This window comes from Salvelinus fontinalis, chromosome 30, assembly GCF_029448725.1.
Source record: "Salvelinus fontinalis isolate EN_2023a chromosome 30, ASM2944872v1, whole genome shotgun sequence".
In the NCBI taxonomy this organism is placed as follows: domain Eukaryota; kingdom Metazoa; phylum Chordata; class Actinopteri; order Salmoniformes; family Salmonidae; genus Salvelinus; species Salvelinus fontinalis.
In genome coordinates, this window is record NC_074694.1 from 41241622 (window position 1) to 41269168 (window position 27547).

The 27547-nt window shown below is 43.6% G+C and overlaps 1 protein-coding gene across 3 annotated transcripts in view; it reads left to right on the plus strand.

The window, feature by feature from the left end:
* LOC129829232 (TANK-binding kinase 1-binding protein 1-like) overlaps window positions 1–27547 on the plus strand; it is a 141933-nt gene that overhangs the window by 88024 nt on the left and 26362 nt on the right. For all 3 annotated transcript variants that reach the window (XM_055890896.1, XM_055890898.1, XM_055890897.1), the window contains exons 4-7: window positions 3009–3113; window positions 3874–4018; window positions 7482–7684; window positions 7873–7934. In XM_055890896.1, coding sequence (XP_055746871.1) covers window positions 3009–3113; window positions 3874–4018; window positions 7482–7684; window positions 7873–7934 — 515 coding nt within the window. The remainder of the gene's footprint in view (window positions 1–3008; window positions 3114–3873; window positions 4019–7481; window positions 7685–7872; window positions 7935–27547) is intronic.

The following is a 27547-nucleotide window of genomic DNA, read 5'->3' on the forward strand; positions in this document are numbered from 1 at the left end:
CATTTTACATTTACATTTAAGTCATTTAGCAGACGCTCTTATCCAGAGCGACTTACAAATTGGTGCATTCACCTTATGATATCCAGTGGAACAACCACTTTACAATAGTGCATCTAACTCTTTTAAGGGGGGGGGGGGGGGTTAGAAGGAATACTTTATCCTATCCTAGGTATTCCTTAAAGAGTTGGGGTTTCAGGTGTCTCCGGAAGGTGGTGATTGACTCCGCTGACCTGGCGTCGTAAGGGAGTTTGTTCCACCATTGGGGTGCCAGAGCAGCGAACAGTTTTGACTGGGCTGAGCGGGAACTGTACTTCCTCAGAGGTAGGGAGGCGAGCAGGCCAGAGGTGGATGAACGCAGTGCCCTTGTTTGGGTGTAGGGCCTGATCAGAGCCTGAAGGTACGGAGGTGCCGTTCCCCTCACAGCTCCGTAGGCAAGCACCATGGTCTTGTAGCGGATGCGAGCTTCAACTGGAAGCCAGTGGAGAGAGCGGAGGAGCGGGGTGACGTGAGAGAACTTGGGAAAGTTGAACACCAGACGGGCTGCGGCGTTCTGGATGAATTGTAGGGGTTTAATGGCACAGGCAGGGAGCCCAGCCAACAGCGAGTTGCAGTAATCCAGACGGGAGATGACAAGTGCCTGGATTAGGACCTGCGCCGCTTCCTGCGTGAGGCAGGGTCGTACTCTGCGAATGTTGTAGAGCATGAACCTACAGGAACGGGTCACCGCCTTGATGTTAGTTGAGAACGACAGGGTGTTGTCCAGGATCACGCCAAGGTTCTTAGCACTCTGGGAGGAGGACACAATGGAGTTGTCAACCGTGATGGCGAGATCATGGAACGGGCAGTCCTTCCCCGGGAGGAAGAGCAGCTCCGTCTTGCCGAGGTTCAGCTTGAGGTGGTGATCCGTCATCCACACTGATATGTCTGCCAGACATGCAGAGATGCGATTCACCACCTGGTTATCAGAGGGGGGAAAGGAGAAGATTAATTGTGTGTCGTCTGCATAGCAATGATAGGAGAGACCATGTGAGGATATGACAGAGCCAAGTGACTTGGTGTATAGAGAGAATAGGAGAGGGCCTAGAACAGAGCCCTGGGGGACACCAGTGGTGAGAGCACGTGGTGTGGAGACAGATTCTCGCCACGCCACCTGGTAGGAGCGACCTGTCAGGTAGGACGCAATCCAAGCGTGGGCCGCGCCGGAGATGCCCAGCTCGGAGAGGGTGGAGAGGAGGATCTGATGGTTCACAGTATCAAAGGCAGCCGATAGGTCTAGAACACAGGTGTCAAACTCATTCCACGGGGGGCCGAGTGTCTGCGGGTTTTCGCTCCTCCCTTGTACTTGATTGATGAATTAACATCACTAATTAGTTAGGAACTCCCCACACCTGGTTGTCTAGGGCTTTATTGAAAGGAAAAACCAAAAACCTGCAGACACTAGGCCCTCCGTGGAATGAGTTTGACACCCCTGGTCTAGAAGGATGAGAGCAGAGGAGAGAGAGTTAGCTTTAGCAGTGCGGAGCGCCTCCGTGACACAGAGAAGAGCAGTCTCAGTTGAATGACTAGTCTTGAAACCTGACTGATTTGGATCAAGAAGGTCATTCTGAGAGAGATAGCAGGAGAGCTGGCCAAGGACGGCACGTTCAAGAGTTTTGGAGAGAAAAGAAAGAAGGGATACTGGTCAAAAACAAAAGTGAAATAAACAATAAAAATGAACAGTAAACATTACACTCTCAGAAGTTCCAAAAGAATACAGACATTTCAAATGTCATATTATGCTATATACAGTGTTGTGATGATGTGCAAATAGTTAAAGTACAAAAGGAAAATAAATAAACATAAATATGGGTTGTATTTACAATGGTCTTTGTTCTTCCCTGGTTGCCCTTTTCTTGTGGCAACAGGTCACAAATCTTACTGCTGTGATGGCACACTGTGGTATTTCACGCAGTAAATATGGGAGTTCATCAAAATTGGGTTTGTTTTCAAATTCTTTGTGGATCTGTGTAATCTGAGGGAAATATTTGTCTCTAATATGGTCATACATTTGGCAGGAGGTTAGGAAGTGCAGCTCAGTTTCCACCTAATTTTGTGGGCATTGTGCACATAGCCTGTCTTGTCTTGAGAGCCAATGCTATGCTCACTGAGTCTGTACATAATCAAAGCTTTCCTTAAGTTTGGGTCAGTCACAATGGGTCAGTCACAGTGGCCAGGTATTCTGCCACTGTGTACTCTCTGTTTAGGGCCAAGTAGCATTCTAGTTTGCGCTGTTCTTTTGTTAATTCTTTCCAATGTGTCAAGTAATTATCTTTTGCTTTCTCATGATTTGGTTGCGTCTAATTGTGTTGCTGTCCTTGGGCTCTGTGGGGTATGTTTGTGTTTGTGAACAGAGCCCTAGGACCAGATTGCTTAGGGGACTCTTCTCCAGGTTCATCTCTCTGTAGGTTATGGCTTTGTTATGGAAAATTTGGGAATCGCTTCCTTTTAGGTGGTTGTAGAATTTAACGTCTCTTTTCTGGATTTTGATAATTAGCGTGTATCTGCCTAATTCTGCTCTGCATGCATTATTTGGTGTTTTACGTTGTACACGGAGGATATTTTTGCCGAATTCTGCATGCAGAGTCTCAATTTGGTGTTTGTCCCATTTTGTGAATTCTTGGTTGGTGAGCGGACCCCAGACCTCACAACCATAAAGGGCAATGGGTTCTATAACTGATTCAAGTATTTTTAGCCAGATCCTAATTGGTATTTTGAATTTTATGTTCCTTTTTATGGCATAGAAGGCCCTTCTTGCCTTGTCTCTCAGCTCGTTCACAGCTTTGTGGAAGTTACCTGTGCGCTGATGTTTAGGCCAAGGTATGTATAGTTTTTTGTGTGCTCTAGGGCATCTGTGTCTAGATAGAATTTTGTATTTGTGGTCCCGGCGACTGGACTTTTTTTTCTGTCTCTCTCTTTCCCTCTACCTCTTTCCGTCTCTCTCGTTCTCGCCCTCTCTTTCCCTCTCTCAGCTCCAGAAGAGGAAAGAGCGCCAGGAGCAGCTGGAGGATGTGATCCAGGCCTATGAGAAGATCCACATGGAGAAGAACAACCTCCAGAGAGACCTGGACAAAATGGTCAGACATCCCATACCTCCATGCCTGCGTCCCTCCACTCTCCCATCCATCCAATATTCCATCCGTGTTCTTCCTCCCTCCATCCCTCTATCCCTCCATCCATTCAATCTAAAACATGCTCCCAAATGTTCCCAAAATGCTTTTTTTAACATCCATATCATGATCTTAAATATTCATATTAAAACTTTCTAGGAACATTTATTATTTAATGAGCTCTAAGCTACAATGGCGACATGGTGGCTAGAGCCTTACTTAACCACCATAAGTAGCTGTTCAGAAACCCCTACAGTATATCAGTCTCGTATGATTGAGGCCATGGTTCTACCCCCCACCTGTGTTCTACCTGGTTATAAGCCAACTTGAAGCCCAATGAAGCAGAGATGCCCAAGATTACTTTCAAGATTACTTCCAAAAAAACGAATCTAAGAAAATCTCTTCTGAAATTGAAAAGCAACACTCTGCAGTCTCAGCATTTTGCATGTGTTCCAAATGATTTTAGATCAAGTGTCTGAAAGAGGTTGGTTGTAGAGATCACCTGCCAAGCCCTGAACAATTTACAGTAAATGTGAAATCCCATAACATTTCTTTACATTGTCTAAGATTTTAACTATGTTAGACCTGCCACTATGTATGCTATCTATCAAACCCTAACCAGGACACTAATAAGCCTACTCTGATTCCAGATCTGTCTGTGCTTTACCCAAATTCTCAGAATATTGTTGTCAATGACGTCTGTGTGTGTTTCTGTATCTGATCCTAGACCAGTCTAGTGGAGAAGCACGTGGAGCATATCGTGGATCTGGAGTCTGCTCTGAGACAGAGAGGCAACTCACTACAGAAGCTCAACACCCAGCTACACAGCAAGGACATCCAATACCTGCAGCTACACAGCCCAGACAATCACAGTGAGTCCCTATGGGTGTGACATAAGGCTTGAAACCCTTCTCACACACTCTATGTTGGCGCTTGCAGGATAGATACCCTTCTCACTCTCTCTTTTCTACTGGCACTTGTAGGACAGATGATACCGTTCTCAGACTCTATATTGTCAGCTGGCACTTGCAGGATCGAATTAGATTGCTAATTTCAATACACTTTAGTTCAGGAGCTGATTTGGATTAGTCAATGTCCTCATAAAAACATTAGTGGTGTGTGGGTAAAATCACAGAGGAAGCCAAGCCAGTAAAGAAGCCATATTACAAACTATGTTTTGATAATTGCGTTATTTGCTCTATAACACATTCGTCCATACCCCCCCCCCCCCCCCCCCCCCCGTGATATACAATGAGGCCGTAACAACAAAAAGACAACAGTCACACAGTGGACGAATAAATTCAACTACACATTCGTTTGTTCCATCACAAAACCGGAGAGTAACATCTGTCCGGTGAAGTCCGCGGAGCAAATAATGCATGTAACAAACAGTTATATCACCTGTAGCATGGTCAAGCAAGTTCATGTTTTCGAACAGTTTACTAAACAGCTACTGATTTAGAACCACGGAGTTTCTGCAAATCAGCACAAGACCACAGGAGCCCTTGCCTCCGCTATTCCAGCACCATTTCAACTTAAACATTTAAACAGATCAACAGGGCTATATATGCTTAGTTTAATACACTGAAAACAAACTTAAAGATACCAAAAATAATTTAGTCCAATCAATGTTGCTAAATATCATGTGGCTGTCCATGGTACTGATTTCTGTTTGTGTCTGTGTTTGAATTTGTGCCTGCGTGCGCAAGTAAAACAAAAAATGTTGACTCATCCCACTTGTAGACTAGTTGAACGCCAATGCCATCCTCCACTCTTTCATGTTGGCTAAACGGTCTATGGCTCTGTCATACAGTAGACTTTGTAGTTTTTGTTGTCAGAGGCTAGCTAAAATGCTTGCTACTAGCTGAAGTTCCTCACATGGGCAACAATGAACCAGCTAAGTTAGCTAGCTAGCTAGTTAACGTGAGCCTACTAGGCTACATCTAGGCTACAACTTCAATCATCTCAGGCCAGTGGCACAACATATAAATGTATCGTTAGATCAGAATCGGCATCATAATCGTTGGCCTGTACAGAGACTGAAGTCAAAACCACAAGTCCAAATCCACATCTCCATCCATAGATTAGGAAAGGGACAATTTAGCAAATTAGCTACTGCAGGACATCAACATAAGCGGACCAGAAACAGACACGTTTTTCTGAAAATTACGTTTTGCTTAGGAAGTGATTTGATTGGTCTGAAGCCAAATCCAAACTGACCTCCCTTGGGGGGCATTTTGCTGCACCAGGACAACCCACAGTTGAGCTCAGCTCAACGCTAATTGGCGAATTATCAAGGGAGGCCAAATTCTTGCTGGCATCAATCAATCAAATGCTACGGCGGCAACGTGTTATACTCTTTTGGTCCAGACAGCGTCAGATACATGGGCTACTCATACTGAGTACTCATACTCATACAGAGGACCACTGATTTCTTCGCTCTGGGTCCAGACCTGAACCCAATAGAAAATCTTTGGAGGGAGCTGAAAGTCCGTATTGCCCAGCAACAGCCCCGAAACCTGAAGGACCTGGAGAAGGTCTGTATGGAGGAGTGGGCCAAAATCCCTGCTGCAGTGTGTGCAAACCTGGTCAAGAACTACAGGAAACGTATGATCTCTGTAATTTCAAACAAAGGTTTCTGTACCAAATATTAAGTTCTGCTTTTCTGATATATCAAATACTTATGTCATGCAATAAAATGCAAATGAATTGCTTAAAAATCATACAATGTGATTTTCTGGATTTTTGTTTTAGATTCCGTCTCTCACAGTTGAAGTGTACCTATGATAAAAAAAATTACAGACCTCTACATGCTTTGTAAGTAGGAAAACCTGCAAAATTGGCAGTGTATCAAATACTTGTTCTCCCCACTGTATAAGGTATTTCTGTTTGTTATTTTTTATACATTTGCAAGAAGTGTAAAATCCTGTTTTCGGTTTGTCATTATGGGGTATTGTGAGTAGATTGATGAAAAATAATGTATTTAATCAGTTTTAGAATATGCTGTAACGTAACAAAATGTGGAAAAAGTCAAGAGGTCTAAATACTTTCCGAAGGCACTGTAAATAAATATATTTCTCTGGCCTTGCTGCTTGTTGTATGCTAACGCATACTGCGTAGCATGTCACAAACTATGAAATAACACATATGGAATCATGTAGTAACCAAAAAAGTGTTAAACAAATAGACCACATGAAACTGGTTGAGAAAATGCCAAGAGTGTGCAAAGCTGTCATCAAGGCAAAGGGTGGCTACTTTGAAGAATCTCAAATATATTTTGATTTGTTTAACACTTTTTTGGTTACTACATGATTCCAAATGTGTTATTTCATAATTTGGATGTCTTCACTATTATTTTACAATATAGAAAACCCTGGAATGAGTATGTATGTCCGAACTTTTGACTGGCACCTTACAAATCAAATCAAATCGTATTAGTCACATGCGCCAAATACAGTGAAATGCTTACTTACGAATCCCTAACCAACAATGCAGTTTAAAAAAAAATATGGATAAGAATAAGAAATAAAAGTAACATTTAATTAAAGAGCAGCAGTATGTATACAAATAAGAATATTTTCCATTTAAGGACCCCAAAACATTACAGATGCGCCATAAAGGTTGCAAAATAGTGAGATTTTTGATGTGCCAATTCCATGGCTTATGGTTTATAAACTGATATACAAAACAACGCTGGATTCAAAACTTCATGTTTTTCTATTTAAATTATTATACACTACCGTTCAAAAGTTTGGGGTCACTTAGAAATGTCCTTGTTTTTGAAAGAAAAGCTTTTTCCAATTAAAATAACATCAAATTGATCAGAAATACAGTGTAGACATTGTTAATGTTGTAAATGACTATTGTAGCTGGAAACGGCAGATTTTTTATGGAATATCTACACAGGCCTACAGGGGCCCATTATCAGCAACCATCACTCCTGTGTTCCAATGGCGCATTGTGTTAGCTAATCCAAGTTTATCGTTTTAAAAGGCTAATTGATCATTAGAAAACCCCTTTGCAATTAAACTGCCCTTCTTTAGGCTGGCTGGCTGGGTGAGATGAAATAAAGAAGTCTCCTGCTGAACAATCCATACTGGTTTAAGGACTGAGTCGGTATGAGCTTGGCTCCATGGCTGTTCCCAAGCACGCGCAACCACCGAAGTGGAAAATTAAGAAACGTGGAGTTCTTATCTGGCCTTAAGTCCACTTCTCTATCCCTTCACATCAAAGTACAATGATGGATGTTATAAACACTGGGATAATTAAGTCCCTCTAGATTGATGCTGTGAGTGTGTGTGTTTGCGCTTGTGCGTGTGTGTTCCCCCTTCCCAGTGCTAGACTGTCCTGCGCTGACCCTGCAGAGCTCTCGTAGTCTAGACACTCTGTCAGACCTGAAGCTGCAGTGTCTGGAGGCGGAGCTAGAGAGAGCGCGGCATGAGGCAGAGCGGGCGTGTCAGAGGGAAGAGGAAGTGAAGGCCGAGTGTGAGAGACTGCAGGAGGAGCTGAGACAGATCCAGAACAACCACATAGGGAGGGTCAGTGAACAACACACACACACCTAACACACTGGTATGTATAACAAACTGATATATTCTCCCTCATTTTTTTTAAGCATAGTCAGTTCTGTCTAACTCTTGTTCTCACCTGGCTCTTGCTGTCCCATCTTGTCCAATCCACTTCGAGCACCTGCCTGCTAATGTAATTTCATGCTCTACTTCGGCAGGAAATGACTTCGCCGTGTGAGCAGTGTGATGTGGAGTGGATAAAGAAGGTGGGAGATGAGCAGTAAGTGACGAAAACAACCATTTACTATGTGACACCATAAGACCTGCAACTTTTTATCTGCCGGATAGAGAGAAGGAGAGGTTGGGAACGACGGTGGGAGAGAAAGCGAGAGGGGACTATGAGATAAATAGTTTGAGAGAGAGAGAGAAACAGAGAGAGAGAGGCAGAGAGAGAGAGAGACAGAGAGACATACAGTGGGAGAAAGAGAGAGGGAGAGAGGCAGAGAGAGAGAATAGTAGCAGACAGTAATGTTTCACTAGGATCTGTACCTGACTCATATCTGAAGGTCTAGACCAGGGATGGGCAACTTTGATGGGGACGGGGGCCACAAAAAAACCTCACTCATCATGAGGTCCGCAGTGCTTTTTAATGAGCAAGGCCTTATTTCTATTACAGCATATTGGATGACTGTCATTCATATTCCATTCACTCAGCTCAACGTAACATCGATAGGTTGAGGCTATTACATCATGAGGTTGCTGCAACCTAGCCAATGAATGGAAGCTTACAACGTAGGTGCACACAGGTCAAGAGAACAGTCATGCCTTGCACACGCTTAGCTGATCTAGGCTGTAATCAGTAGTCCAATGGTTGCAAAGGAGAGTACCTATTGGACAAATTCAGGTATGTATTTTCCCCGTTTGCTTCCATTTAAGAAAAGTTTTTCAATAGAATCGGGCAGACTGAATACACACCTGAACACACGCAAACAGTTCACTTTCATAGCCACACAAAACAGCTCGGCGGATTCCTTCTCACATCTACGTGCTCTCCTCCTCTCACCTTTTCCCTTTGCTTGTGCATTTCAATGCACAACACATCAGCTGTCTGTGACCAGGCGCAAAAACAGTTCCAAGCCAAAACTTCATATCATAACCGCTACACAAGGCCTACATCGTTGTCACCACATTCGCTAAAGTAATGTCATAGTCAACATAGTCTAATAGAAATAACGTGTTAGTAAACCCGCTACAATCATGCAGTACAGTGTACAGTCAGTAAGCAGTTTAGCAGTTACACTGGCGGGCCACGGTAGCAATAATGTACCCTGAACAAAAACATAAACGCAACATGAAATAGTTTTTTACGGAGTTACAGTTCACATAAGAAAATGAGTCAATTTAAATTAATTCATTATACTAATGTATGGATTTCACATGACTGGGAATACAGATATGCATCTGTTCGTCACAGATACCTTTACAAAAAAGGTAGGGGCATGGATCAGAAAACCAGTCAGTATCTGGTGAGACAACCTTTTGCCTCATGCAGTGCAACACATCTCCATTGCATAGAGTTGATAAGGCTGTTGATTGTGGCCTGTGGAATGTTGTCCCTCCTCTTCCATGGCGGTGCGAAGTTGCTGGATGTTGGCGGGAACTGGAACACACTGTCGTACACGTAAATGCAGAGCATCCAAAACAGGCTCAATGGGTGACATGTCTGGTGAGTATGCAGGCCATGGAAGAAGACATTTTTAGCTTTCAGGAATTGTGTTCAGATCCTTGTGACATGAGGCTGTGCATTATCATGCTGAACATGAAGTGATGGGGATGGATGATTGGCACGACAACGGGTCTCAGGATTTCGTCACGGTATCTCTGTGCATTCAAAATGCCATCGATAAAAGGCAATTGTGTTCATTGTCCGTTTTACAGCTAATTTTCTGCAATTCTACACATTTTGCCATAGGGTAGAGGAAAATATTTGCAGTTTTTAATATGATAACTGATGATCACGTAGCCTAGTGATTAGATCGTTGGGCCAGTAACCGAAAGGTTTCTGGATCGAATCCCAGAGCCAACAAGGTCAAAATCTGTCCTTCTATTCTTGAGCAAGGCAGTTAACCCACTTTTCCTCGGGCACCGAAGACGTGGATGTCGATTATGGCAGCCCCCCCGCACCTCTCTGATTCAGAAGGGTTGGGTTAAATGCGGAGGACACATTTCAGTTGAAGGCATTCAGTTATACACTGACTATGTATCCCCCTTTCCCCCTTTTCCCACCCCGGTCGGTAATTTGACCATGTTTACTCGAAGTACACTACATGACCAAAGTATGTGGACACCTGCTCGTCGAACATCTCATTCCACAATCATGGGCATTAAAACCTCTTTGGGCTAGGGGGCACTATTTTCACGTCCGGATGAAAAAGTAAACTGCCTGCTACTCAGGCCCAGAAGTTGGATATGCATATCATTGGTAGATTATGATAGAAAACACTCTAAAATTTCTAAAACTGTTAAAATTACGTCTGTGAGTATAACAGAACTTATTTGGCAGGCAAAACCCCGAGGACAAACCATCCAGGGAGAAAAAATAATTGAGGTCACTGTCTTTTCAATTGGTTTTCTATGGGGAACTAGATTTATGAGGGACCTGGTTGCAGTTCCTATGGCTTCCACTAGATGTCAACAGTCTTTAGAAATTGGTTGATGTTTTTCCTTTGAGAAATGAAGAAGTAGCCCTTTCCTTTCTGAGTGTAGAGCCAAGAGGACTGTTTTGTTTGGTGAGCACGACCTGAAACTCGCTCCACTTTCATTTTATCCGCTATTGAACACAGTATATTCCGTCTTAAATTTTATTGATTATTTACATTTTAAAATACCTAAAGTTGGATTAGGAAAGTTGTTTGAAATGTTTTTATCAAGTTTACAGGTAACTTATTAGATACTTTGTAGTCATGTTGGGCGAGTTGGAACCGGTGTATTTTCTGAATCAAACGTGTCAAATAAATGGACATTTTGGGGATATAACAACGAAATTTATCGAGCAAAGGGACCATTTGTGATGTTTATGGGACATATTGGAGTGCCAACAGAAGAAGATCTTCAAAGGTAAGGCATGAATTATATCGTTATTTCTGACTTTTGTGTAGCACCTGCATGGTTGAAATCTGATTTTCATGTGTTGGCATGCTGGGTGCTGTCCTCAGATAATCGCATGGTTTGCTTTCGCCGTGAAGCCTTTTTGAAATCTGACACTGCGGCTGGATTAACAAGAAGTTAATCTTTAAACCGATGTATAACACTTGTATGATTTATGAATTCTTATTATGAGTATTTCTGTTTTTAAATTTGGCGAGCTGCAATTTCACTTGGTGTTGTCAAATCGATCCCGCTATCCCGAAGGGATCCATAAGAAGTTAACATGTAGTTGGTCCCCCTTTGCTGACATAACAGCCTCCACTCATCTGTAAGGCTTTCCACTAGATGTTGGAACATTGCTGCGGGGACTTGCTTCCATTCAGCCACAAGAGCATTAATGAGGTCGGACACTGGTTTTGGGCAACCAGGCTCGGCGATCCAATTCATCCCAAAGGTGTTCGATAGGGTTGAAGTCAGGGCTCTGTGCAGGCCAATCAAGATCTTCCACACCGATCTCATCAAACCATTTCTGTATGGACCTCGCTTTGTGCACGGGGGCATTGTCATGCTGAAACAGGAAAGGGCATTCCCCAAACTATTGTCACAAAGTTGGAAGCACAGAATCGTCTAGAATGTCATTGTATGCTGTAGCGTTATGATTCCCCTTCCCTGGAACTAAGGGCCTAGCCCAAACCATGAAAAACAGTCCCAGACCATTATTCCTCCTCCACCAAACTTTACAGTTGGCACTATGCATTTGGACAGATAGCGTTCTCCTGGCATCCGCCAAACCCAGATTTGTCCGTTAGACTCCCAGATGGTGAAGCACGATTCATGACTCCAGAGAACGCATTTCCACTGCTCCAGAGTCCAATGGCGGTAAGCTTTACACCTCTCCAGCTGACACTTGGCATTGCGCATGGTGATCTTAGGCTTGTGTGCGGTTGCACTGCCATGGAAATCCACTTCACAGTTATTGTGCTGATGTTGCTTCCAGAGGCAGTTTGGAACTCGGTAATGAGTGTTGCAACCGAGGACAGACTTTGCAGCTGAGCCATGATTGCTCTTAGATATTTCCATTTAACAATAACAACATTTACAGGGCAGCTCTAGCAGAGCTAGACTGACTTGTTGGAAAGGTGGCATCCTATGACGGTGCCGTGTTGAAAGTCACTGAGCTCTTCAGTACGGGCCATTCTACTGCCAATGTTTTTGTCTATGTAGATGGCATGGCTATGTGCTCAATTTTATACAACTGTCAGCAACACCTGTGGCTGAAATAGCCGAATCAACTAATTTGAAGGGGTTTCCACATACTTTTCTATATCAAATCAAATCAAATGTATTTATACAGCCCTTCTTCCATCAGCTGATATCTCAAAGTGCTGTACAGAAACCCAGCCTAAAACCCCAAACAGCAAGCAATGCAGGTGTAGAAGCACGGTGGCTAGGAAAAACTCCCTAGAAAGGCCAAAACCTAGGAAGAAACCTAGATAGGAACCAGGGTGGCAAGTCCTCTTCTGGCTGTGCCGGGTGGAGATTATAACAGAACATGGCCAAGATGTTCAAATGTTCGTAAATGACTAGCATGGTCAAATAATAATAATCACAGTAGTTGTCGAGGGTGCAGCAAGTCAGCACCTCAGGAGTAAATGTCAGTTGGCTTTTCATAGCCGATCATTAAGAGTATCTCTACCGCTCCTGCGGTCTCTAGAAAGTTGAAAACAGTAGGTCTGGGACAGGTAGCACGTCCGGTGAACAGGTCAGGGTTCCATAGCCGCAGGCAGAACAGTTGAAACTGGAGCAGCAGCACGGCCAGGTGGACTGGGGACAACAAGGAGTCATCATGCCAGGTAGTCCTGAGGCATGGTCCTAGGGCTCAGGTCCTCTGAGAGAGAGAAAGGAAGAGAGAATTAGAGAGAGCATACTTAAATTCACACAGGACACCGGATAAGACAGGAGAAGTACTCCAGATATAACAGACTGACCCTAGCTAGTATATACAGTGGGGCAAAAAAGTATTTAGTCAGCCACCAATTGTGCAAATTTTCCCACTTAAAAAGATGAGAGAGGCCTGTAATTTTCATCATAGGTACACTTCAACTATGACAGACAAAATGAGGGGAAAAAATCCAAAAAATCACATTGTAGGATTTTTAATGAATTTATTTGCAAATTATGGTGGAAAATAAGTATTTGGTCACCTACAAACAAGCAAGATTTCTGGCTCTCACAGACCTGTAACTTCTTCTTTAAGAGGCTCCTCTGTCCTGCACTCGTTACCTGTATTAATGGCACCTGTTTGAACTTGTTATCAGTATAAAAGACACCTGCCTACAACCTCAAACAGTTACACTCCAAACTCCACTATGGCCAAGACCAAAGAGCTGTCAAAGGACACCAGAAACAAAATTGTAGACCTGCACCAGGCTGGGAAGACTGAATCTGCAATAGGCAAGCAGCTAGGTTTGAAGAAATCAACTGTGGGAGCAATTATTAGGAAATGGAAGACATACAAGACCACTGATAATCTCCCTCGATCTGGGGCTCCACGCAAGATCTCACCCCGTGGGGTCAAAATGATCACAAGAACGGTGAGCAAAAATCCCAGAACCACACGGGGGGACCTAGTGAATGACCTGCAGAGAGCTGGGACCAAAGTAACAAAGCCTACCATCAGTAACACACTACGCCGCCAGGGACTCAAATCCTGCAGTGCCAGACGTGTCCAGGCCCGTCTGAAGTTTGCTAGAGAGCATTTGGATGATCCAGAAGAAGATTGGGAGAATGTCATATGGTCAGATGAAACCAAAATAGAACTTTTTGGTAAAAACTCAACTCGTCGTGTTTGGAGGACAAAGAATGCTGAGTTGCATCCAAACAACACCATACCTACTGTGAAGCATGGGGGTGGAAACATCATGCTTTGGGGCTGTTTTTCTGCAAAGGGACCAGGACGACTGATCCGTGTAAAGGAAAGAATGATCCATGTATCGTGAGATTTTGAGTGAAAACCTCCTTCCATCAGCAAGGGCATTGAAGATGAAACGTCTCTGGGTCTTTCAGCATGACAATGATCCCAGACACACCGCCCGGGCAACGAAGGAGTGGCTTCGTAAGAAGCATTTCAAGGTCCTGGAGTGGCCTAGCCAGTAGAAAATCTTTGGAGGGAGTTGAAAATCCGTGTTGCCCAGCAACAGCCCCAAAACAGCACTGCTCTAGAGGAGATCTGCATGGAGGAATGGGCCAAAATACCAGCAACAGTGTGTGAAAACCTTGTGAAGACTTACAGAAAACGTTTGACCTCTGTCATTGCCAACAAAGGGTATATAACAAAGTATTGAGAGAAATTTTTGTTATTAACCAAATACTTATTTTCCACCATAATTAGCAAATAAATTCATTAAAAATCCTACAATGTGATTTTCTGGATTTTTTTTTCTCCTTTTGTCTGTCACAGTTGAAGTGTACCTATGATGAAAATGACAGGCCTCTCATCTTTTTAAGTGGGAGTACTTGCACAATTGGTGGTTCACTAAATACTTTTTTGCCCCACTGTATAGTGTAGCTGACAGCTAGACTCATTTACCAATCTAAAATAAACAGCTGACATAGGCTAATTAAGTGACTGCTGATGCACAACCAAATTTCGAAATTGCACCTTGTGTATTCTATTATTCTAACTTTCAACAGTAAGTTCAGACCATGACTGAGTTCCCCTCCGCCAAACATTTTTATTCTATTGATGTATTATTATGCTTTAACTTAGTCTGCTGGCCGCTAGTTGCCCATCCCTGGTCTAGACATTAGAGGGTCTAAAGGGTAATCTCTAGGCAACTCATTAGAATCTAAATGAGCTTTTTTCAGGGCCCATCTTAAAGTAGAACTCTGCCTAGAATAATGGTCTCTCCATTGCATTTGCATGCATTGATACTACTAGTACATTAGTGCCCATACAACTTGCACTGGATCATTTTGTGGACCTCGGTGTCTTTCCATGTGGGGGACAGTTTTGTCTTGTGTGGTAATACATAAGACAACAGTAGAGGGCAGTGTGAGCACAGCGTTTCCTGACAGCAGTTCGTCATGTTGTTTCTCAGGGGAACCTACACCGACACCTCTGTGGGGACTATGAGCCCCCCTGCCCCGGTTCACTCTCCCCATCCTCCTACACACATCAGTCACACCACATACAGCTCGCCCACGAGCTGTATGAAAAACCAACATGTGAAACGTGAATACTGTTTCGATAAGAAAGTGGATGTGAATTGCACTGCAGAGGAGCTGAGATTGAGTGGGGCAAAGGCCAGGGAGGGGAAGCCTACTACTTTTCCAGACCTCAGTCACATCTTGGTTTCACTGCCTTACTCACCCTATTTTCTTTCTGAATGAGAACTGACTTCTTGTAAGTGCTCTTGTTTAATGTAAACGGCTCTTAGATTCTTGTGAAACTGGTCGTGTGTTGCATGTTCTGGAGAGCATGTGAGTAATTGTCTGTGAGTTTGGCCCTCAAATCAAATTTTATTTGTCACATACACATGGTTAGCAGATGTTAATGCGAGTGTAGCGAAATGCTTGTGCTTCTAGTTCCGACAATGCAGTAATAACCAACGAGTAATCTAACCTAACAATTCCACAACTACTACCTTATACACACAAGTGTAAAGGGATAAAGAATATGTACATAAAGAAATATGAATGAGTGATGGTACAGAACGGCATAGGCAAGATGCAGTAGATGGTATAGAGTACAGTATATACATATGAGATGAGTAATGTAGGGTATATAAACATAAAGTGGAATAGTTTAAAGTGGCTAGTGATACATGTATTACATAAAGATGGCAAGATGCAGTAGATGATATAGAGTACAGTATATACATATACATATGAGATGAGTAATGTAGGGTATGTAAACATTATATTAAGTGGCATTGTTTTAAGTGGCTAGTGATACATTTTTACATAATTTCCATCAATTCCCATTATTAAAGTGGCTGGAGTTGAGTCAGTATGTTGGCAGCGGCCACTAAATGTTGGTGGTGGTTGTTTAACAGTCTGATGGCCTTGAGATAGAAGCTGTTTTTCAGTCTCTCGTTTTGATGCACCTGTACTGACCTCGCCTTCTGGATGATAGCTTGGGAGAACAAGCAGTGGCTCGGGTGGTTGTTGTACTTGATGATCTGTGACATCGGGTGGTGTAGGTGTCCTGGAGGGCAGGTAGTTTGCCCCCGGTGATGCGTTGTGCGTATGTACACTACCGTTCAAAGGTTTGGGGTCACTTAGAAATGTTCTTGTTTTTGAAGGGGGAAAAAATAAAATTGTCCATTAAAATAACATCAAATTGATCAGAAAAACAGTGTAGACATTGTTAATGTTGTAAATGACTATCGTAGCTGGAAACGGCTGTTTTATTATGGAATATCTACATAAGCGTACAGAGGCCCATTATCAGCAACCATCACTCCTGTGTTCCAATGGCACGTTGTGTTAGCTAATCCAAGTTGAGCATTTAAAAGGCTAATTGATCATTAGAAAAGCCTTTTGCAATTATATTAGCACAGCTGAAAACTGTTGTTCTGTTTAAAGAAGCAATAAACCTGGCCTTTAGACTAGTTGAGTATCTGGAGCATCAGCATTTGTGGGTTCAATTACAGGCTCAAAATGGCCAGAAACAAAGACCTTTCTTGTGAAACTCATCAGTCTATTCTTGTTCTGAGAAATGAAGGCTATTCCATCTGAGAAATTGCCAAGTAAGTAAAGATCTGGTACAACGCTGTGTCCTACTCCCTTCACAGAACAGAGCAAACTGGCTTTAACCAGAATAGAAAGAGGAGTGGGAGGCCCCGGTGCACAACTGTGCAAGAGGACAAGTACATTAGTGTCTAGTTTGAGAAACAGACGCCTCTCAAGTTGTCAACTGGCAGCTTCATTAAATAGTACCTGTAAAACACCAGTCTCAACATCAACAGTGAAGAGCGGACTCCGGGATGCTGGCCTTCTAGGCAGAGTTGCAAAGAAAAAGACATATCTCAGACTGGCAATAAAAATAAAAGATTAAGATGGGCAAAAGATCACAGACACTGGACAGAGTAAGATTGGAAAAAAGTGTTATGGACAGACGAATCTAAGTTTGAGGTGTTCGGATCACAAAGAAGAACATTCATGAGACGCAGAAAAAATGAAAAGCGTCTGGAGGAGTGCTTGACGCCATCAAGCATGGTGGAGGCAATGTGATGGTCTGGGGGTGCTTTGGTGGTGGTAAAGTGGGATATTTGTACAGGGTAAAATAGATCTTGAAGAAGGCTATCACTCCATTTTGCAACGCCATGCCATACCCTGTGGACAGCGTTAAATTGGAGCCAACTTCCAGGACAATGACCCAAAGCAGAGCTCCAAACTATGCAAGAACTATTTAGGGAAGAAGCAGTCAGCTGGTGTGCTCTCTTTAATGGAGTGGCCAGCACAGCCACCGGATCTCAACCCTATTGAGCTGTTGTGGGAGCAGATTGACCGTATGGTATGTAAATTGTGCACATCAAGCCAATCCAAATTGTAGGAGGTGCTTCAGGAAGTTTGGAATGAAATCTCTTCAGATTACCTCAAGAAATTGACAACTAGAATGCCAAAGGTCTGTGTAACCGGTTCTGCACCGGTACCTTTCTGTGTTGTGTTCTGGTAAGGTGTAGGTGGAACATAAGGCTCTGGACACAATTCAGCCGGTTGTCTCTCTTTTAATGACTGCATGGAATGGATACAAATACAAGGCAAAAGTTACTTCTGCAGTCTGGACTCCATACAAGTTTATTTGCCTGATAAAAGACAAAAGACAGTGCAGAAAACCAAGGAGAAAATAATTTTATAAACTGCACCTGAAAGAGACCCTCTCCCGCTAACGATAGTTGAGCTAGCCTTGCAAAGTTGCACTCGAACATTATCCCCATTCAAATGAATATATATTCCTATAAACAGTAATGCAACACTAAATCAGTGACGATATAACTTTTGCTTTTCTTTTCTTGTGAATTTGCGAACATGTGCATTCAAAAGACCGGAGCATACGTAACACCTACCTCTCCTCATCACGCTCTGAGCAAACGGAGGAGTAAGAGCATGGCTCCATTTGATGACATCACAGCATTAACCTCTCTAGGGTATGTGGGACGGTAGCGTCTCACCTCATCAACAGCCAGTGAAACTGCAGGGCGCCAAATTCAAAACAAAACATCCCATAATTAACATTCCTCAAACATACAAGTATTTTACACCATATTAAAGATACACTTGTTGTAAATCCAGCCACAGTGTCCGATTTCAAAAAGGCTTTACGACGAAAGCACACCAAACGATTATGTTAGGCCAGAGCCAAGTCCCAGAAAAACACAGTCATTTTTCCAGCCAAAGAGAGGAGTCACAAAAAGCAGAAATAGAGATAAAATTAATCACCCACCTTTGATGATCTTCATCAGATGACACTCATAGGACTTCATGTTACACAATACATGTATGTTTTGTTCGGTAAAGTTCATATGTTCATATATATATATTTACACCTTTTCTTCACATATCTTTTATTTATTTTATTATCCAAGAACTCAACTACAAAAGCTTTCCTGCAAAAGCTTTCCTGCAACCCGCTTCACCAATTACAATAAGTATTATTTACCTCAATCTGAAAATCCATCGTGGAAGATAGCCAGGGGCTAATTCAGAAGCTAGCCTGAAAGCTAACCAGAAGCTACTCCGATAGCTAGCCAGAAGCTAATCTGTAGCTGCCCCGAAATTAGCCGGTTTGCTGGCTAGCGTTGGTGTTTCAGCTGCCCACGTTTTGCGGTCATCAGCTATTCCTTTAGCTCGATAATCTACCGGCACTTTTGTGCAACGCGACTCGGACCGGAGCATTCCGGGACTTTTTTTCTCTCAGTTTCCCCGGAATCCAACCGCAGGCTCTGGACACTTGCACCTTGATTTCGCAGCTAGCTAGCTGCATACCGTGTGACTATTGGCTTACGTCGACCCCGGAGCTAACTCAAATCATGCTGGAGCTAGCCAGCTGAGGAGTTCCATCACCATCCGGACCCGTTTCTTTGTTGCTGCTGCAGATACGGAACCCCACCGGGCCTTCACGACTGACTGCCGACGTTATCTGCCCGAGGGATTTATCCAACCGGCACCTCCGTCCCGACGTTACCTGAACGCTCATCTGAGGCCCGCTAATCGTTAGCTGTCTTATCGGCTGCTATCTGAACAAAACCCCACTACACGGAACCTACCGACGGAAACGCACGAGGTATCTACAAACAGACCTCCATCCTATGCTGCTACCGATAGCCATATACCCGGCCAGCTGTCTGGATCGCCACGACCCCAACCAACCTCTACTCACTGGACCCTTATTGATCACTCGATTAAGCTTGCCTCTCCTTAATGTAAATATGCCTTGTCCATTGCTGTTCTGGTTAGTGTTTATTGGCTTATTTCACTGTAGAGATTCTAGCCCTGCTCTCTATACCATATCCAACCCTGCAGTTCCACCACCCACATATGCGATGACATCACCTGGTTTCAATGATGTTTCTAGAGACAAGATCTCTCTCATCATCACTCAATACCTAGGTTTACCTCCACTGTATTCACATCCTACCATACCTTTGTCTGTACATTATTCCTTTAAACTATTTTATCGCCCCCAGAAACTTCCTTTTACTCTCTGCTCTAGTAGCTCTAGGCGACCAATTCTCATAGCTTTTAGCCATACCCTTATCCTACTCCTCCTCTGTTCCTCTGGTGATGTAGAGGTGAATCCAGGCCCTGCAGTACCTGGCTCCACTCCTATTCCCCAGGCGCTCTCTTTTGATGACTTCTGTAACCGTAATAGCCTTGGCTTCATGCATGTTAACATTAGGAGCCTCCTCCCTAAGTTTGTTTTGTTCACTGCTTTAGCACACTCTACCAACCCGGATGTTTTAGCCGTGTCTGAATCCTGGCTTAGAAAGACCACCAAAAATTCAGACATTTTTATCCCCAATTACAATATTTTCAGACAAGATAGAACGGCCAAAGGGGGCGGTGTTGCAATCTACTGCAAAGACTGCCTGCAGAGTTCTGTTATACTATCCAGGTCTGTTCCCAAACAATTTGAACTTCTACTTTTAAAAATCCACCTCTCTAAAAACAAGTCTCTCACCGTTGCCGCCTGCTATAGACCACCCTCTGCCCCCAGCTGTGCTCTGGACACTATATGTGAACTGATTGCCCCCCATCTATCTTCAGAGCTCGTGCTGCTAGGCGACCTAAATTTGAACATGCTCAACACCCCAGCCACCCTACAATCTAAGCTTGATGCCCTCAATCTCACACAAATTATTAATGAACCTACCAGGTACCACCCCAATTCCGTAAACACGGGTACCCTCATAGATATCATCCTAACAAACTTGCCCTCCAAATACACCTCTGCTGTTTTCAACCAAGATCTCAGCGATCACTGCCTCATTGCCTGCATCCGTAATGGGTCAGCGGTCAAACGACCTCCACTCATCACTGTCAAACGCTCCCTGAAACACTTCAGCGAGCAGGCCTTCCTAATTGACCTGGCCGGGGTATCCTGGAAGGATATTGATCTCATCCCGTCAGTAGAGGATGCCTGGTCATTTTTTAAAAATGCCTTCCTCACCATCTTGAATAAGCATGCCCCATTCAAGAAATTTAGAACCAGGAACAGATATAGCCCTTGGTTCTCTCCTGACCTGACTGCCCTTAACCAACAGAAAAACATCCTATGGCGTTCTGCATTAGCATCGAACAGCCTCCGTGATATGCAACTTTTCAGGGAAGCCAGAAACCAATATACACAGGCAGTTAGAACAGCCAAGGCTAGCTTTTTCAAGCAGAAATTTGCTTCCTGCAACACAAATTCAAAAAAGTTCTGGGACACCGTAAAGTCCATGGAGAATAAGAACACCTCCTCCCAGCTTCCAACCGCTCTGAAGATAGGAAACACTGTCACCACCGACAAATCCACTATAATTGAGAATTTCAATAAGCATTTTTCTACGGCTGGCCATGCTTTCCACCTGGCTACCCCTACCCCGGACAACAGCACTGCCCTCCCCTCTGCTACTCGCCCAAGCCTTCCCCATTTCTCTTTCTCCCAAATACAGTCAGCTGATGTTCTTAATGAGCTGCAAAATCTGGACCCTTACAAATCAGCCGGGCTAGATAATCTGGACCCTTTCTTTCTAAAACTATCTGCTGAAATTGTTGCCACCCCTATTACTAGCCTCTTCAACCTCTCTTTCGTGTCGTCTGAGATCCCCAAAGATTGGAAAGCAGCTGCGGTTATCCCCCTCTTCAAAGGGGGGGACACCCTTGACCCTAACTGCTACAGACCTATATCTATCCTACCCTGCCTTTCTAAGGTCTTCGAAAGCCAAGTCAACAAACAGATTACCGACCATTTCGAATCACACCACACCTTCTCCGCTATGCAATCTGGTTTCAGAGCTGGTCATGGGTGCACCTCAGCCACGCTCAAGGTCATAAACGATATCGTAACCGCCATCGATAGGAAACAATACTGTGCAGCCGTATTCATTGACCTGGCCAAGGCTTTTGACTCTGTCAATCACCACATCCTCATTGGCAGACTCGACAGCCTTGGTTTCTCTAATGATTGCCTCGCCTGGTTCACCAACTACTTCTCTGATAGAGTTCAGTGTGTCAAATCGGAGGGTCTGTTGTCCGGGCCTCTGGCAGTCTCTATGGGGGTGCCACAGGGTTCAATTCTTGGACCGACTCTCTTCTCTGTTTACATCAATGATGTCGCTCTTGCTGCTGGTGATTCTCTGATCCACCTCTACGCAGACGACACTATTCTGTATACTTCTGGCCCTTCTTTTGACACTGTGTTAACAACCCTCCAGGCGAGCTTCAATGCCATACAACTCTCCTTCCGTGGCCTCCAACTGCTCTTAAATACAAGTAAAACCAAATGCATGCTCTTCAACCGATCGCTGCCTGCTCCTGCCCGCCTGTCCAACATCACTACTTTGGACGGCTCTGACTTAGAATATGTGGACAACTACAAATACCTAGGTGTCTGGTTAGACTGTAAACTCTCCTTCCAGACCCACATCAAACATCTCCAATCCAAAGTCAAATCTAGAATTGGCTTCCTATTCCGCAACAAAGCATCCTTTACTCATGCTGCCAAACATACCCTTGTAAAACTGACCATCCTACCAATCCTCGACTTCGGTGATGTCATTTACAAAATAGCCTCCAAAACCCTACTCAATAAATTGGATGCAGTCTATCACAGTGCCATCCGTTTTGTCACCAAAGCCCCATATACTACCCACCACTGCGACCTGTACACTCTCGTTGGCTGGCCCTCGCTTCATACTCGTCGCCAAACCCACTGGTTCCAGGTCATCTACAAGACCCTGCTAGGTAAAGTCCCCCCTTATCTCAGCTCGTTGGTCACCATAGCAGCACCTACCCGTAGCACGCGCTCCAGCAGGTATATCTCTCTAGTCACCCCCAAAACCAATTCTTCCTTTGGACGCCTCTCCTTCCAGTTCTCTGCTGCCAATGACTGGAACGAACTACAAAAATCTCTGAAACTGGAAACACCTATCTCCCTCACTAGCTTTAAGCACCAGCTGTCAGAGCAGCTCATAGATTACTGCACCTGTACATAACCCATCTACAATTTATCCCAAACAACTACCTCTTTACCTACTGTACTTATTTATTAATTTATTTTGCTCCTTTGCACCCCATTATTTCTGTCTCTACTTTGCACTTTCTTCCAATGCAAACCAACCATTCCAGTGTTTTTTTTTAGTTTTTATTTTACTTGCTGTGTTGTACTCACTTCGCCTCCATGGCCTTTTTATATTTTTATTTATTTATACATATATCTGTTTGCCTTCACCTCCCTTATCTCACCTCACTTGCTCACATTGTATATAGACTTTTATTTTTTATTTTTTTCACTGTATTATTGACTATATGTTTGTTTTTACTCCATGTGTAACTATGTGTTGTTGTATGTGTCGAACTGCTTTGCTTTATCTTGGCCAGGTCGCAATTGTAAATGAGAACGTGTTCTCAATTTGCCTACCTGGTTAAATAAAGGTTAAATAAATAAATAAAAAATAAATATTTACAGTGGGGAAATCAAGTATTTGATACACTGCCGATTTTGCAGGTTTTCCTACTTACAAAGCATGTAGAGGTGTGTAATTTTTTTATCATAGGTACACTTCAACTGTGAGAGACGGAATCTCAAACAAAAATCCAGAAAATCACATTGTATGATTTTTAAGTAATTACATGTTTGTTTTCTTCGATGAAGTCCATCATTTATGTCCAAATACCTCATTTTTGTTCGCACGTTTAGCCCAGTAATCAAAATTCATGACGCGCAGACGAAAAGTAGAAAAGTTCCGTAGAAACATGTCAAACGATGTATAGAATCAATCTTTAGGATGTTTTTAACATAAATCCTTAATAATGTTCCAACCGGAGAATTCCTTTGTCTTCAGAAATGCAATGGAACGCAAGCTAACTCTCTCACGTGAACGCGCATGGTCAGCTCGTGGTTCTCTGGCAGACCTCTGACTCAATCCCCTCTCATTCGCCCCCACTTCACAGTAGAAGCCTCAAGGTGCTTATGTTTCTACTGACTGTTACGGAACTTTTTGACATTTCATCTGCTTTTAGTGAACGCGCTTCCTTTCTTTGGATTAGTTTACCAAACATGCTAACAAAAATAGCTATTTGGACATAAATGATGGACATTACCGAACAAAACAAACATTTCTTGTGGAAGTGGGAGTCCTGGGAGTGAATTCCGATGAAGATCAGCAAAGGTAAGTGAAGATTTATAATGCTTTTATGAGATTTGTTGACTGCACAATTTGGCGTGTAACTGTATGGCTTCCTTTTGTGGCTGAACGCTATTCTCAGATTATTGAATATTGTGCTTTTGCCGTAAAGCTTTTTGAAATCTGACACAGTGGTTGCATTAAGAACAAGTGTATCTTTAATTCTATGTAAAACATGTATCTTTCATCAAAGTTTATGATGAGTATTTATTTTATTTGACGTGGCTCTCTGCAATTTCTCCGGATATTTTGGAGGCATTTCTGAACATGGCGCCAATGTAAACTGAGGTTTTTGGATATAAATATGAACTTTATCGAACAAAACATATATATATATTGTGTAACATGAAGTCCTATGAGTGTCATCTGATGAAGATCATCAAAGGTTAGTGATTAATTTTATCTCTATTTCTGCTTTTTGTGACTCCTCACTTTGGCTGGAAAAATGACTGTGTTTGTCTGTAATTTTGCTGTGACCTAACATAATCGTTTGTGGTGTTTTCGCTGTAAAGCCTATTTGAAATCGGACACTTTGGAGGGATTAACAACAAGATTACCTCTAAAATTGTATAAAATACATGTATGTTTGAGGAATTTTAATTATGAGATTTCTGTTGTTTAAATTTGCCGCCCTGCACTTTCACTGGCTGTTGTCATATCATCCCGTAAATGGGATTGCAGCCATAAGAAGTCTTAAGTATATTTTACACCTGTTACATTCACCCCTCCTGAATTTCACCAAAATCCTGATTGCATATTTTAACAAGATATGGAACACAGGGGACAACAAACTCTACTTACTGAGTCACTACTAGCACAAGTGAACACCAAGATCTCATCTTTGGTCTGCTATATAAGCTATCTGCAGGCAGATTCAGATGAATCTAAGGTTGATCAGGCCTGAGAACCTCCTAGACAAATACGATGCCAAGTGCATCATACAACACTTGTCCTCACATCACATTATCCCTTGACACTATTCTACACATCACTTACAGTCGTGGCCAAAAGTTTTGAGAATGACACAAATATTAATTTTCACAACGTTTGCTGCTTCAGTGTCTTTAGATATTTTTGTCAGATGTTACTATGGAATACGGAAGTACACTGCTCAAAAAAATAAAGGGAACACTTAAACAACACAATGTAACTCCAAGTCAATCACACTTCTGTGAAATCAAACTGTCCACTTAGGAAGCAACACTGATTGACAATAAATTTCACATGCTGTTGTGCAAATGGAATAGACAAAAGGTGGAAATTATAGGCAATTAGCAAGACACCCCCCAAAACAGGAGTGATTCTGCAGGTGGTGACCACAGACCACTTCTCAGTTCCTATGCTTCCTGGCTGATGTTTTGGTCACTTTTGAATGCTGGCGGTGCTCTCACTCTAGTGGTAGCATGAGACGGAGTCTACAACCCACACAAGTGGCTCAGGTAGTGCAGTTCATCCAGGATGACACATCAATGCGAACTGTGGCAAAAAGGTTTGCTGTGTCTGTCAGCGTAGTGTCCAGAGCATGCAGGCGCTACCAGGAGACAGGCCAGTACATCAGGAGACGTGGAGGAGGCCGTAGGAGGGCAACAACCCAGCAGCAGGACCGCTACCTCCGCCTTTGTGCAAGGAGGAGCACTGCCAGAGCCCTGCAAAATGACCTCCAGCAGGCCATAAATGTTCATGTGTCTGCTCAAACGGTCAGAAACAGACTCCATGAGGGTGGTATGAGGGCCCGACGTCCACAGGTGGGGGTTGTGCTTACAGCCCAACACCGTGCAGGACGTTTAGCATTTGCCAGAGAACACCAAGATTGGCAAATTCGCCACTGGCGCCCTGTGCTCTTCACAGATGAAAGCAGGTTCATACTGAGCACATGAGCACATGTGACAGACGTGACACAGTCTGGAGACGCCGTGGAGAACGTTCTGCTGCCTGCAACATCCTCCAGCATGACCGGTTTGGCGATGGGTCAGTCATGGTGTGGGGTGGCATTTCTTTGTGGGGCCGCACAGCCCTCCATGTGCTCGCCAGAGGTAGCCTGACTGCCATTAGGTACCGAGATGAGATCCTCAGACCCCTTGTGAGACCATATGTTGACACATGCACATTTGTGGCCTGCTGGAGGTCATTTTGCAGGGCTCTGGCAGTGCACCTCCTTGCACTAAGGCGGAGGTAGCGGTCCTGCTGCTGGGTTGTTGCCCTCCTACGGCCTCCTCCACGTCTCCTGATGTACTGGCCTGTCTCCTGGTAGCGCCTCCATGCTCTGGACACTACGCTGACAGACACAGCAAACCTTTTTGCCACAGCTCGCATTGATGTGCCATCCTGGATGAACTGCACTACCTGAGCCACTTGTGTGGGTTGTAGACTCCGTCTCATGCTACCACTAGAGTGAGAGCACCGCCAGCATTCAAAAGTGACCAAAACATCAGCCAGGAAGCATAGGAACTGAGAAGTGGTCTGTGGTCACCACCTGCAGAATCACTCCTGTTTTGGGGGGTCTTGCTAATTGCCTATAATTTCCACCTTTTGTCTATTCCATTTGCACAACAGCATGTGAAATTTATTGTCAATCAATGTTGCTTCCTAAGTGGACAGTTTGATTTCACAGAAGTGTGATTGACTTGGAGTTACATTGTGTTGTTAGTGTTCCCTTTATTTTTTTGAGCAGTGTATAATTACAAGCATTTCATAAGTGTCAAAGGCTTTTATTGACAATTACATTAAGTTGATGCAAAGAGTCAATATTTGCAGTTTAGACCCTTCTTTTTCAAGACCTCTGCAATCCACCCTGGCATGCTATCAATTGACTTCTGGGCCACATCCTGACTGATGGCAGCCCATTCTTGCATAATCAATGCTTGGAGTTTGTCAGAATATGTGGGTTTTCGTTTGTCCACCCGCCTCTTGAGGATTGACCACAAATTCTCAATGGGATTAAGGTCTGGGGAGTTTCCTGGCCATGGACCCAAAATATCGATGTTTTGTTCCCCGAGCCCCTTAGTTATTACTTTTGCCTTATGGAAAGGTGCTCCATCATGCTGGAAAAGGCATTGTTCGTCACCAAACTGTTCCTGGATGGTTGGGAGAAGTTGCTCTCGGAGGATGTGTTGGTACCATTCTTTATTCATGGCTGTGTTCTTAGGCAAAACTGGGAGCCCACTCCCTTGGCTGAGCAGCAACCCCACACATGAATGGTCTGAGGATGCTTTACTGTTGGCATGACACAGGACTGATGGTAGCACTCACCTTGTCTTCTCCGGACAAACTTTTTTCAGGATGCCCCAAACAAAAGGGATTCATCAGAGAATATGACTTTACCCCAGTCCTCAGCAGTCCAATCCCTGTACCTTTTGCAGAATATCAGTCTGTCCCTGATGTTTTTCCTGGGGAGAAGTGGCTTCTTTGCTGCCCTTCTTGACACCAGGCCATCCTCCAAAAGTCTTCGCCTCACTGTGCGTGCAGATGCACTCACACCTGCCTGCTGCCATTCCTGAGCAAGCTCTGTACTGGTGGTGCCCCAATCCCGCAGCTGAATCAACTTTAGGAGACAGTCCTGGCGCTTGCTGGACTTTCTTGGGCGCCCTGAAGCCTTTTTCACAACAATTGAACCGCTCTCCTTGAAGTTCTTGGTGATCCGATAAATGGTTGATTTAGGTGCAATCTTACTGGCAACAATATCCTACAAACTGAGGTAGCAGACTTTGTGAAAATTCATATTTTTGTCATTCTCAAAACTTTTGGCCACGACTGGCTTCACATATCCATGAATATTCCTCAGAACAATAGAAGAAATAAAGAAACCCCTTTTTAAAACTTAGTTAGAAGAGACTGGGACTTCTTTCCTAGT